The sequence below is a fragment of the Salvelinus namaycush genome, chromosome 1, assembly GCF_016432855.1.
Source record: "Salvelinus namaycush isolate Seneca chromosome 1, SaNama_1.0, whole genome shotgun sequence".
NCBI lineage: Eukaryota > Metazoa > Chordata > Actinopteri > Salmoniformes > Salmonidae > Salvelinus > Salvelinus namaycush.
This window is the reverse complement of record NC_052307.1, coordinates 30,294,660-30,307,238: the sequence shown is the minus strand read 5'-3', so window position 1 is coordinate 30,307,238 and position 12,579 is coordinate 30,294,660. Positions and strand designations below refer to the sequence as shown.

The window sequence follows — 12,579 nt, the reverse complement described above, 5'->3', positions numbered from 1 at the left end:
GCCGGCTGTTTTTGAGTTACTGGAACCGGCGCGCCTAGCACCGACGATTGTACCACGCTCAAAGTCGTTTAGGTCACTGGTTTTTCCCATTTCTAACATTCAATCGAACAGTAACTGAATGCCTCGATGTCTGTCCGCTTTATATAGCAAGCCACGGCCACTTGATTCACTGTCTGTAGGAGCGAACCATTTTCGTGAATGGGGTGTACCTGATAAACTGTCCACATGTCGCACAGCTGAGAGTGGAGTGTGGAGATGAATGGGTTCAGTCAGTCGTCCTGATGAGCTCTTCCCCGCTAGTTGGCAACAACAGCAGCATAACGCTGGTTATAACTTGTAAAAGGAAGTGTGTTTTATTTCTACGTGCGAGGGAGAAATAACTTGTTAGTATTGGTCACCATTTGGATTTGGTCACCATCTCCGTTTTGTTCCATCCCACTTGATTTTAGTTTGAGTAGGATAGCAGCCAATACACGAGAAATAACTTGTAATATTGGTAGTACCATCTGGATGTCACTGCGATTACAGCTCCATCGTGTGCTGTCTGACATGTTTATTTGATTCAGCTGAAAAGAACTAGCAGTCCTAGTTAGAAATAACTTGTTATAGAAATGGTCAACTGTATTTTTCCTGTCCCCCTCTCTCAGTAGACCGACTGTAACTCCTCATGTCTCTCTTTAAACCTAACAGGAGTGCATCAGGGCGCTGGGGCGGAACAAACCTCACACTCCGTTCAGGGCCAGCAAGCTCACCCAGGTCCTCCGAGACTCCTTCATAGGGGAGAACTCCCGCACATGTATGGTGAGTTCATCATTCATTATTGGATTTGGTAATTGGTGAGTTGACTCTCCTCACTGGCATTGGGCTCAGTCATCTCTGATTTTATGAATAATTTCTATTAAAATAAACTATTTTTAAGATTCCTGGGCCTATGACTACACCGACCATGTAGAGGTCAGTATACTGGGTGTATATTCTCCTCACTTTGAAAGTAAACACACTTTCTGCAAAAGACAGGCCACCTTACTAGGTGTTTGTACTGTCCTTCCCTTACCGCCACTGAGTTTCTCCTCACCTCTTGTCCCTTCCAGATAGCAACTATCTCTCCTGGTATGACGTCCTGTGAGAACACCCTCAACACGCTACGCTACGCTAACAGGTGGGCACACGTGTTACAGCTGGCCATGGGAATCTGTCTCGTACACCTGTGCTTTCCAGCTGCGATCTGCAGAGAACTCTAGTCTGGGGGAAAAGGAATATAGGAACCTCTTCTTTGACCACTCTCCCTTTAGGTTTCTATGGTAACTGATCACACCCACAAGGCGTAGTAATGACCTTGAGGTCTTCACTGTGCTCTTATACGCAGCGTTGTTGTGCTTAGCTATGGGCAGATAATGCTTCTGAGCCTCAATAGGCAGAATTGGGTATATCTGCCTGCAGCAGTTTGATCAGATGTAGGCTACATAGGGGAAAGACTGAAGGAGTGCCACTGTGGCAGGCAGGTGATGGTGAAAGGAAAATGACTCTTTGTCTGTAGCTCTGTCCTGACTCTCTTCTCTCGTCTTTCCTCCTCCCCTCTTCCTGCTCTGGGCCTGGTGCTGTGCAGAGTAAAGGAGTTTGGGATCAGTCCCTCAGACATCCCCTTCTCCCAGGGCGGTGGAAGTCGCTCGGAGCTCTCGGAGCTCTCGCCCACCTATGAGTATGATGACTTTGCTACCTCTCCCAGCAGGTCAAGCACTTTCCCATTGCGTGCGCACACACACACTGCACACGTACCTTTTCTGTTGCCCACATACACTTACCTACATGCATTTCCTGTATGCATATATTAGTTGGAAAAAACACAAATAAACACACTACTTTGTTCCATCGTTCTCACCAGTCTCTGTGGAGGACTTGTTCACACGTCTTCTTTTCCTTCCCCTTTTATTTCATCTCCATGACACGTTCTTTCATAATTTTCTTCATCCTTGGCATGCGCTTCTCCTTTCATCTTTTGCTGTGCTGAAGTTGTGTTAACTGTGAACGCTGCTGTTCTTCTCATACCCGCTCATGGACGATAACAGGCGCGTGTCTGTCTGTGTCTGTCTGTCTGTGTCTGTCTGTCTGTGTCTGTCTGTGTCTGTCTGTGTCTGTCTGTGTCTGTCTGTGTGTGTGTGTGTGTGTGTGTGTGTGTGCATTTGATCAAATCATTTCTTGGTGTTTTCACTTGGTTGAATATAATCTGTTATGATAAATGACACCATAAACAGTCAGCCCTATTAGTTAACCCTCTAAGGTCGATGTCCATGCCCCCGCGGAAATGTAATTAGCATAATCCAAATATCCCCGTTAAAAATCTGTTTAAAGCTAGAGATATGTTTTTTGGCAGTGGATGCGTCTCAATCCACCGCATCCGCCAATGTAAGACTTCCGCATCTGTGGTGGAAGGTGACAGAGCTAGAACGGTGTTTGTCAGACCGTGCGACATCCCGAAAATCGGTCTTCTCACAAAATTGTCCGTAGCGTCTGAACGGTTTGGCCTACAAACTATTACGTTTTGCTCTTCAACCCCCACAAGCATCTTGGGACTCATCTGAAGTTGTTTTGCTCTAGGATGCCCACAGGCCTCACAAGACTCGTCTGAAGGTCCACCGGTATCAGTTGAAAAAATGTATGGAAGTACTGTATATATGGAGACTGTTTAGTGACAAAAATAAGGGGTTAAATACATAAAAAATGACATGTTTCCTGATCTTTTGTCTCTCAGATAGAGGATAGACACTTCAAAACAAACTTCCTTTAGAATTTTTTTTTGGGGGGGGGGGGGGGGCTATCTGTTCCATGTAGGGAATCTGTTATTCAATGCGTTTCTATGGGCTAATAGCAGTAAGGCCAAATACAACTTTTCATCAAATAATTGTTTTATATATTTTTTAATATTTCATGGGGTCTTAAAATTCAAAACCAAATATCAAAATGATCCTTGGTATTTATTAGGATCCCCATTAGCTGCTGCAAAAGCATCAGCTACTCTTCCTGGGGTCCACATGAAACATGACAATACATAGTACAGAACATTATTAGTGAAGAACTGAAATAGATGCGTTTAAAATGTCACACACAGCCTACATATCAGTACATACACACAATATCTAGGTCTAATACATAGTACAGTGCAAATTACAATACAAGATATATTAAAGGTTCTGTGTCTCTTCACAGTCCCCTTTGTGCAGTAAGGTGTTATTATTCTTTTTTTGAAATGGTTTTATTGCTAGCTTGAGTTACCTGCTGTGGCAGAGTTCCATGTCGTCATGGCTCTATTTAATACTGTGTGTTACCCAGCCTCTGTTCTGGACCTGGGGACTGTGAAGAGACATCTGGTTGCATGTCTTGTGTTGTACCGATGAGTGTCTGAACTATGTGCCAACTGCTTGAACAGACAGTTCGGTACCTTCATCAGATCAATCCGTTGCACAAAGACCAATAGTGATGCAGTCAATCTCTCCTCTTTGAGCCAGGAGAGACTGACATACATGTTACTGACACTTTCCCTCAACGTACATCTAAGTGCGATACATGCTGCTTTGTTCTGGACCAACTGCAATTCACCTATGTCCTTCTTTGCCGCACATGTCCACACAGCTGGGCAGTAGTCCGGGTGCGACAAAACTAGGGCCTGTAAGGACCTGTCTGGTCAACTGAGATGTCAAGAAGGCAGAGGAATGACCTATCACGGACAGACCTCTTCCCATTTTAGCAACCATTGAGTCTGTTTTGACCATGACAGCTTTCTATCTAGGGTTACACCCAGTTTAGTCTCCTCAACTTGCTCAATAGCCACATTATTCAATATTAGATCTAAACGAGGTTTAGCATTGAGCAAGTGATTTGTCCCAAAAAGGCTTTTAGGTTTTGAGATATTTAGCACCAGCCTATTGCTAGTTACCCATTCTAAAACTGATTGGAGCTCTATGTTAAGTGTCTGTTATTTATTTTACAGTTGCAGCCGGCGTGTATACTGTTGAGTCGTCAGCTTATATACAGTTGAAGTCGGAAGTTTACATACGCTTAGGTTGGAGTCAATAAAACTTGTTTTTCAACCACTCCACAAATCTCTTGTTAACAAACTATAGTTTTGGCAAGTCGGTTAGGACATCCACTTTGTGCATGATACAAGTAATTTTTCCAACAATTGTTTACAGACTATTTCACTTATAATTCACTGTATCACAATTCCAGTGGGTCAGAAGTTTACATACACTAAGTTGACTGTGCCTTTAAACAGCTTGGAAAATTCCAGAAAATGATGTCATGGCTTTAGAAGCTTCTGATAGGCTAATTGACATCATTTGTACCTGTGGATGTATTTCAAGGCCTACCTTCAAACTCAGTGCCTCTTTGCTTGACATCATGGGAAAATCAAAAGAAATCAGCCAAGCCCTCAGAAAAAAAGTTGTAGACCTCCACAAGTCTGGTTCATCCTTGGGAGCAATTTCCAAACGCCTGAAGGTACCACGTTCATCTGTACAAACAATAGTACGCAAGTATAAACATCATGGGACCACGCAGCCGTCATACCGCTCAGGAAGGAGACGCGTTCTGTCTCCTAGAGATGAACGTATTTTGGTGTGAAAAGTGCAAATCAATCCCAGAACAACAGCAAAGGACCTTGTGAAGATGGTGGAGGAAACGGGTACAAAAGTATCTATATCCAGAGTAAAACGAGTCCTATATCGACATAACCTGAAAGGCCGCTCAGGAATGAAGAAGCCACTGCTCCAAACCCGCCATAAAAAAGCCAGACTACGGTTTGCAACTGCACATGGGGACAAAGATCATACTTTTTAAACACTGATGAAACAAAAATAGAATTGTTTGGCCATAATGACCATTGTTATGTTTGGAGGAAAAAGTGGGAGGCTTGCAAGCCAAAGAACACCATCCCAACCGTGAAGCACGGGGGTGGCAGCAGCATGTTGTGGGGGTGCTTTGCTGCAGGTGGGACTGGTGCACTTCACAAAAATGGATGGCATCATGGGAAAGGAAAATTGTGGATATATTGAAACAACATCTCAAGACGTCAGGAAGTTAAATCTTGGTCGCAAATGGGTCTTCCAAATGGACAATGACACCAAGCATACTTCCAAAGTTGTGGCAAAATGGCTTAAGGACAACAAAGTCAAGGTATTGGAGTGGCCATCACAAATCAAAATCAAATCAAATGTATTTATATAGCCCTTATTACATCAGCTGATATATCAAGGTGCTGTACAGAAACCCAGCCTAAACCCCCAACAGCAAGCAATGCAGGTGTAGAAGCACGGTGGCTAGGAAAAACTCCTTAGAAAGGCCAAAACCTAGGAAGAAACGTAGAGGAACCAGGCTATGAGGGGTGGCCAGTCCTCTTCTGGCTGTGCCAGGTGGAGATTATAACAGAACATGGCCAAGATGTTCAAATGTTCATAAATGACCAGCATGGCCAAATTATAGTAATCACCATGAACAGGTCAGGGTTCCATAGCTGCAGGCAGAACAGTTTAAACTGGAGCAGCAGCATGGCCAGGTGGACTGGGGACAACAAGGAGTCATCATGCCAGGTAGTCCTGAGGCATGGTCCTATGGCTCATGTCCTCCGAGAGAGAGAGAGAGCATACTTAAATTCACACAGGACACCGGATAAGACAGGAGAAATACTCCAGATATAACAGACTGACCCTAGCCCCCCGACACATAAACTACTGCAGCATAAATACTGGATGCTGAGACAGGAGGCACTGTGGCCCCATCCAATGATACCCCCAGACAGGGCCAAACAGGCAGGATATAACCCCACCCACTTTGCCAAAGCACAGCCCCCACACCACTAGAGGGATATCTTCAACCACCAACTTACCATCCTGAGACAAGGCTGAGTATAGCCCACAAAGATCTCCGCCACGGCACAACCCAAGGGGGGCGCCAACCCAGACAGGAAGACCACGTCAGCGACTCAACCCACTCAACTGATGCACCCCTCTTAGGGACAGCATGGAAGAGCACCAGTAAGCCAGTGACTCAGCCCCTGTAATAGGGTTAGAGGCAGAGAATCCCAGTGGAGAGAGGGGAACCGGCCAGGCAGAGACAGCAAGGGCGGTTCGTTGCTCCAGAGCCTTTCCGTTCACCTTCACACTCCTGGGCCAGACTACACTCAATCATAGGACCTACTGAAGAGATGAGTCTGCAATAAAGACTTAAAGGTCGAGACCGATTCTGTGTCTCTCACATGGGTAGGCAGACCATTCCATAAAAATGGAGCTCTATAGGAGAAAGCCCTGCCTCCAGCTGCTTGCTTAGAAATTCTATGGACAACAAGGAGGCCTGCATCTTGTGACCGTAGCGTACGTGTAGGTATGTACGGCAGGACCAAATCGGAAAGATAGGTAGGAGCAAGCCCATGTAATGCTTTGTAGGTTAGCAGTAAAACCTTGAAATCAGCCCATGCCTTAACAGGAAGCCAGTGTAGAGATGCTAGCACTGGAGTAATATGATCAAATTTTTTGGTTCTAGTCAGGATTCTAGCAGCCGTATTTAGCACTAACTGAAGTTAATTTAGTGCTTTTCCGGGTAGCCGGAACGTAGAGCATTGCAGTAGTCTAACCTAGAAGTAACAAAAGCATGGATACATTCTTCTGCATAATTTTTGGACAAAGTTTCTGATTTTTGCAATGTTACGTAAATGGAAAAAAGCTGTCCTTGAAACAGTCTTGATATGTTCGTCAAAAGAGAGATCAGGGTCCAGAGTAACGCCGAGGTCCTTCAGTTTTATTTGAGACAACGGTACAACCATCAAGATTAATTGTTAGATTCAACAGAAGATCTCTTTGTTTCTTGGGACCTAGAACAAGTATCTCTGTTTTGTCCGAGTTTCAAAGTAGCAAGTTTGCAGCCATCCACTTCCTTATGTCTGAAACACTGGCTTCCAGCGAGGGCAATTTTGGGGCTTCGCCATGTTTCATTGAAATGTACAGCTGTGTGTCATCCGCATAGCAGTGAAAGTTAACATTGTTTTCGAATGACATCCCCCAAGAGGTAAAATATATAGTGAAAACAATAGTGGTCCTAAAACGGAACCTTGAGGAACACCGAAATTTACAGTTGATTTGTCAGAGGACAAACCATTCACAGAGACAAACTGATATCTTTCCGACAGATAAGATCTAAACCAGGCCAGAACTTGTCCGTGTAGACCAATTTGGGTTTCCAATCTCTCCAAAAGAATGTGGTGATCGATGGTATCAAAAGCAGCACTAAGGTCTTGGCGCACGAGGACAGATGCAGAGCCTCGGTCTGACGCCATTTAAAAGGTAATTTACCACCTTCACAAGTGCAGTCTCAGTGCTATGATGGGGTCTAAAACCAGACTGAAGCTTTTCGTATACATTGTTTGTCTTCAGGAAGGCAGTGAGTTGCTGCGCAACAGCTTTTTCAAAATTTGTTGAGAGGAATGGGAGATTCGATATAGGCCAATAGTTTTTTTTTTATTTTCTGGGTCAAGGTTTGGCTTAATACTGTCATTTTTAGTGAGTTTGGTACACATCCGGTGGATAGAGAGCCGTTTATTTTGTTCAACATAGGAGGGCCAAGCACAGGAAGCAGCTCTTTCGGTAGTTTAGTTGGAATAGGGTCCAGTATGCAGCTTGACGGTTTAGAGGCCATGATTATTTTCATCATTGTGTCAAGAGATATAGTACTAAAACACTTGAGTGTCTCCCTTGATCCTAGGTCCTGGCAGAGTTGTGCAGACTCATGACAACTGAGCTTTGGAGGAATACGCAGATTTAAAGAGGAGTCTGTAATTTGCTTTCTAATGATCATCATCTTTTCCTCAAAGAAGTTCATGAATTTATTACTGCTGAAGTGACAGCCATCCTCTCTTGGGGAATGCTGCTTTTTAGTTATCTTTGCGACAGTATCAAAAATAAATTTTGGATTGTTATTTTCCTCAATTAAGTTGAAAAATAGGATGATCGAGCAGCAGTGAGGGCTCTTCGATACTGCACGGTACTGTCTTTCCAAGCTAGTCGGAAGACTTCCAGTTTGGTGTGGCGCCATGTCCGTTCCAATTTTCTGGAAGCTTGCTTCAGAGCTCGGGTATTTTCTGTATACCAGGGAGCTAGTTTCTTATGACCAAGCCCTGACCTCAATCCTATAGAAAATGTGTGGGCACACCTGAAAAAGCGTGTGCGAGCAAGGAGGCCAACAAACCTGACTCAGTTACACCAGCTCTGTCAGGAGGAATGGGCCAAAATTCACCCAACTTATTGTGGGAAGCTTGTGGAAGGCCACCTGAAACGTTTGGCCCAAGTTAAACAATTTAAAGGCAATGATACCAAATACTAATTGAGTGTATGTAAACTTCTGACCCACTGGGAATGTGATGAAAGAAATAAAATCTGAAATAAATAATTCTCTCTACTATTATTCTGACATTTCACAATCTTAAAATAAAGTAGTGATCCTAACTGACATAAGACAGGGAATTTTTAGTAGGATTAAATGTCAGGAATTGTGAAAAACTGAGTTTAAATGTATTTGGCTAAGGTGTATGTAAACTTCCGACTTCAACTGTAGACACACAGGCTTTATTCAAGGTCAGTGGAATATCATTTGTAAAAACAAACAATAATGGCCCTAGCCGGCTGCCCTGCGGTACACCACACTAGACTGAATTTGCATGAGAGAGGCTTCCATTAACAAAAAAACCTCTGTGTTCTATTAGATGGGTAACACTCTCAATCCATATGACCTACTTAAAACAATGCCATATAGCTTAGTAGTAAAAAATAAAAAAAGTTTTTTTCCAGAAATGTCTTAACTCTCAGATATTGGGCAGACACTTCAGAACAAACTTCCTTTAGACTTTTTGGGGGGACTATCTGTTCCATGTAGTAAATCTGTTATTCAATGCGTTTGTATGGGTTAATAGCAGGCCTAAATATTTTTGATATATTTTTGATACTTCAAGGGGTCTTAAAATTCAAAATCAAAAAGCAATATGATCCTTGGTATAACCTTAAAACAATTCCATATAGCTTAGTAGTACCCTCCCCCAGCTTACAGGGCTTAGACTCTTATGGGTTAACACCTAATATTTGACTGATCAGTTTATACTGTGTTAGAGGATAATGCCTTGGCTAAGCACATGCATGCCAAAGAGGCAATGAGACCAGCCTGTTTGTTCCACCTCCCACTGCTACAGTAGTAATCCCAGTCACCACCCAGTCAGTCAGTTGATCAGACACAGGTCAATAAGGTCATTTTCACTGTACTGGACCTTATCAGCTCAGTCACACCTCATTAAATACAAGCCCAGATTCTAGCAGTATAAACAGGCCTGGCCGTATGGACTGTCCACAGCACTCATTGTGCTCTACATGCAAGTAGCCTGAGTACCAGTATGTTTGTGCTATCATGCCAACTCCTTGTCACTTATTCTCGTGCAAAACTTGGCTAACATGCAAGGGCCCCGTTGAAACAATAGGTTCTATAGCATTATCAGTTAGAGATACTTTAGTGGGGAACAACTGAACTAGCACCCCGAATTTGACTAACCTTAGCTATTCTTCTCATATTGCTTAATTCGGTTTCATCAAGGGAAAAAATAAAAGGGACAGTTTTACTGTGAACTAAAATGGAGTGTCTTTCTGCTGGCTAGAGCTAAAGGCAACCAATAAGACATAGATGGAACCCCGTTGGCTGTGCATGGTGTCGTGATGGTGTCTAGGCATCTATTCAATGGGCCAAAACATTCAGTCAGAAATGTATTGCATAGAACATACATGACTTAATATACTTAGAAATGACTGTGACTACCTGCATCATCCTGAATGTTGGGCCCTAGTGAAGAAGCCCATGTAGAGTGTAGTGTACTTAACTGGGCTGAGCAGCAGTTTGTTAGCTGACTGAAGGTGTTGATTGACCCACAGAGTGAAGGAGCTGACGGTGGACCCTAATCAGGTGATAGAGGGGGTCCGGCCCAACATCCATGTGGTGGACCAGCTGGATGATGACTGGGACCACCTGGGCAGCTCCCCCCAGAGAGATGACCTCAAACTGCTCTGTGAGCAGAACGTAAGCAACACTCTTAATGCACTCCTATGCTCACACACGGCTTTTATCCTCAATGGTTTTCTTACTGTGTGCATGCATTTGCATCCATTTCCCCAATAGAGGTGTAGTGTCTGGTGATGCTGGTTGAAGTGTGTCTTGACTGTTTTCTCTCCCCAGCTGGAGGAGGTGTCCCCCCAGCTCTTAACCTTCCATGAGGCTGTCTCTCAGATGGTGGAGATGGAGGAACAGGTGCTGGAGGACCACAGAGCTGTCTTCCAGGTCAGGCTATATTAACAGATGGCTCCTCTTAGATCCTTTCACATAGTTAGGAGGCTCCAACTCTGAGATGAATGAATCTGCAAGCTTGAGGTCCTGTGAAGTGTGGCGCCACTATCCATGAATTCTCTAAATCAGGTTCTTCACACTAATGTGATGCTGACTCTATAGGAGCAAAATAATTGATTGAGTAATATGTTTCAGTGGGGAGATGAGTAAGTGAGATGCTAATGTGTGTGTTGCAGGAGTCTATCCGGTGGCTGGAGGATGAGAAGGTTCTGCTGGAGATGACTGAGGAGGTGGACTATGATGTGGATTCTTATGCCACTCAGCTGGAGCAGATCCTGGATCAGAAGATTGACATCCTCACGGAGCTCAGAGGTAGGCATGGACATAAATGTTATTAGTGACATGGTGCCGTTTGTCTGATGGAAGAACATCTCTTAGGGATGAGCGAGAATTTGAACTCCTGGCCTATGCAAGGCATCATTTGTATTATTTACCTCCTAAGGTTCTTTTTCAATCTTTTGTTGGTTTGTCTCTATGCAGATCAGCGTTGACATTCATTCGTAGGTTCACTTTTATTAACCTGAATCATGGTATTTTTTGATAAGCAATGATATCTAATCCACTGTCTGTGCTCCTCTTTCCTCAGATAAAGTCAAGTCGTTCCGCTCGTCACTCCAGGAAGAAGAACAAGCCAGTAAGCAGATCAATCCTAAGAGGCCGCGTGCCCTGCTGTAGACCAGGCCAGGGAGGGGTGTGTGGAGGGGCAGTGACACATACAGGAACATATACACTAGATGCACTATATATACAAAGTATGGACACCCTTTCAAATTAGTGGATTTGTGGACTTACTGAAGAGCTCAATGACTTTCAATGTGGCACCGTCATAGGATGCCACCTTTTCCAACAAGTCAGTTTGTTAAATTTCTACCCTGCTAGAGCTGCCCCGGTCAACTGTAAGTGCTGTTATTGTGAAGCATTTAGGAGCAACAACGGCTCAGCCGCCAAGTGGTAGGCCACAAGCTCACAGAACGGAACCGCAGAGTGCTGAAGCGTGTAAAAATCATCTGTCCTCTGTTGCAACACTTGCTACCGAGTTCCAAACGGCCTCTGGAAGCACCGTCAGTACTAGAACTGTTCGTCGGGCGCTTCATGAAATGGGTTTCCATGGCCGAGCAGCCGCACACAAGCCTAAGATCACCATGGGCAATGCCAAGCGTCGGCTGGAGTGGTGTAAAGCTCGCTGCCATTGGACTCTGGAGTATTGGAAACGTGTTCTCTGGAGTGATGAATCACGCTTCACCATCTGGCAGTCCGACGAACGTATCTGGGTTTGGCGGATGCCAGGTGAAAGCTACCTGCCCCAATGCATAGTGCCAACAGTAAAGTTTGGTGGAGGAGGAATAATGGTCTGGGGCTGTTTTTAGTGATTCAGGCTAGGCCCCTTCGTGAATTTTAACGCTACAGCAAACAATGATATTTTATACAATTCTGTGCTTCCAACTTTGTGGCAACAGTTTGGGGAAGGCCCTTTCCTGTTTCAGCATAACAATGCCTCTGTGCACAAAGCGAGGTCCATACAGAAATAGTTTGTCGAGATTGGTGTGGAAGAACTTGACTGGCCTGCACAGAGCCCTGACCTCAACCCCATCGAACACCTTTGGGATGAATTGGAATGCTGACTGCGAGCCAGGCTTAATTGCCCAACCTCACTAATGCGATTGTGGCTGAATGGAAGCAAGTCCCCGCAGCAATGTTCCAATATCTAGTGGAAAGCCTTCCCAGAAGAGTACAGGCTGTTATAGCAGCAAAGGGGGACCAACTCCATATTAATGCCCATGATTTTACAATGAGATGATCAGGTGTCCACATACTTTTGGCCGTGTAGTGTACTTAGCACAGCTGTCTCACCCTGTCACAACCGCCTGGGAAAAGACAAAGGAAAGGACTCATTCGTTTTCCAATCAGGGTCACGGATGTCACCAGAAATAACGGGAGGGGAAGTCACCAGAAATAACGGAAGGGGAACGCAACCTTGGATCCCCCCCCCTTTTTTTTTTTTTTTTGCAGATTTAAAATTCAGTTTTTTTGCCCTGTTCTATTTTATTTATTTACTTCTCTTTTTTTTCTCGTATTTCTTTAAATTGAACGGCTGTTGACTTTGCTTCATCAGAGACCTCTCCATGTTGGTTGTGCTTTAGGGTTCTACGATACCAGTGT

General features: G+C 44.2%; 1 protein-coding gene across 2 annotated transcripts in view; it reads left to right on the top strand.

The window, feature by feature from the left end:
* LOC120030855 (kinesin-like protein KIF2A) overlaps nt 1-11,257 on the top strand; it is a 34,792-nt gene extending 23,535 nt beyond the window's left edge. Inside the window, exons 15-21 of one of the 2 annotated variants that reach the window (XM_038976381.1) lie at nt 691-801; nt 1,092-1,159; nt 1,607-1,729; nt 9,951-10,095; nt 10,252-10,353; nt 10,596-10,731; nt 11,006-11,257. In XM_038976381.1, the coding sequence (XP_038832309.1) occupies nt 691-801; nt 1,092-1,159; nt 1,607-1,729; nt 9,951-10,095; nt 10,252-10,353; nt 10,596-10,731; nt 11,006-11,094 (774 nt within the window). In that variant the 3' untranslated portion in view covers nt 11,095-11,257. The remainder of the gene's footprint in view (nt 1-690; nt 802-1,091; nt 1,160-1,606; nt 1,730-9,950; nt 10,096-10,251; nt 10,354-10,595; nt 10,732-11,005) is intronic. The other variant, XM_038976446.1, reaches the window with a different exon arrangement.
* The last annotated feature ends 1,322 nt before the right edge of the window (nt 11,258-12,579 follow it).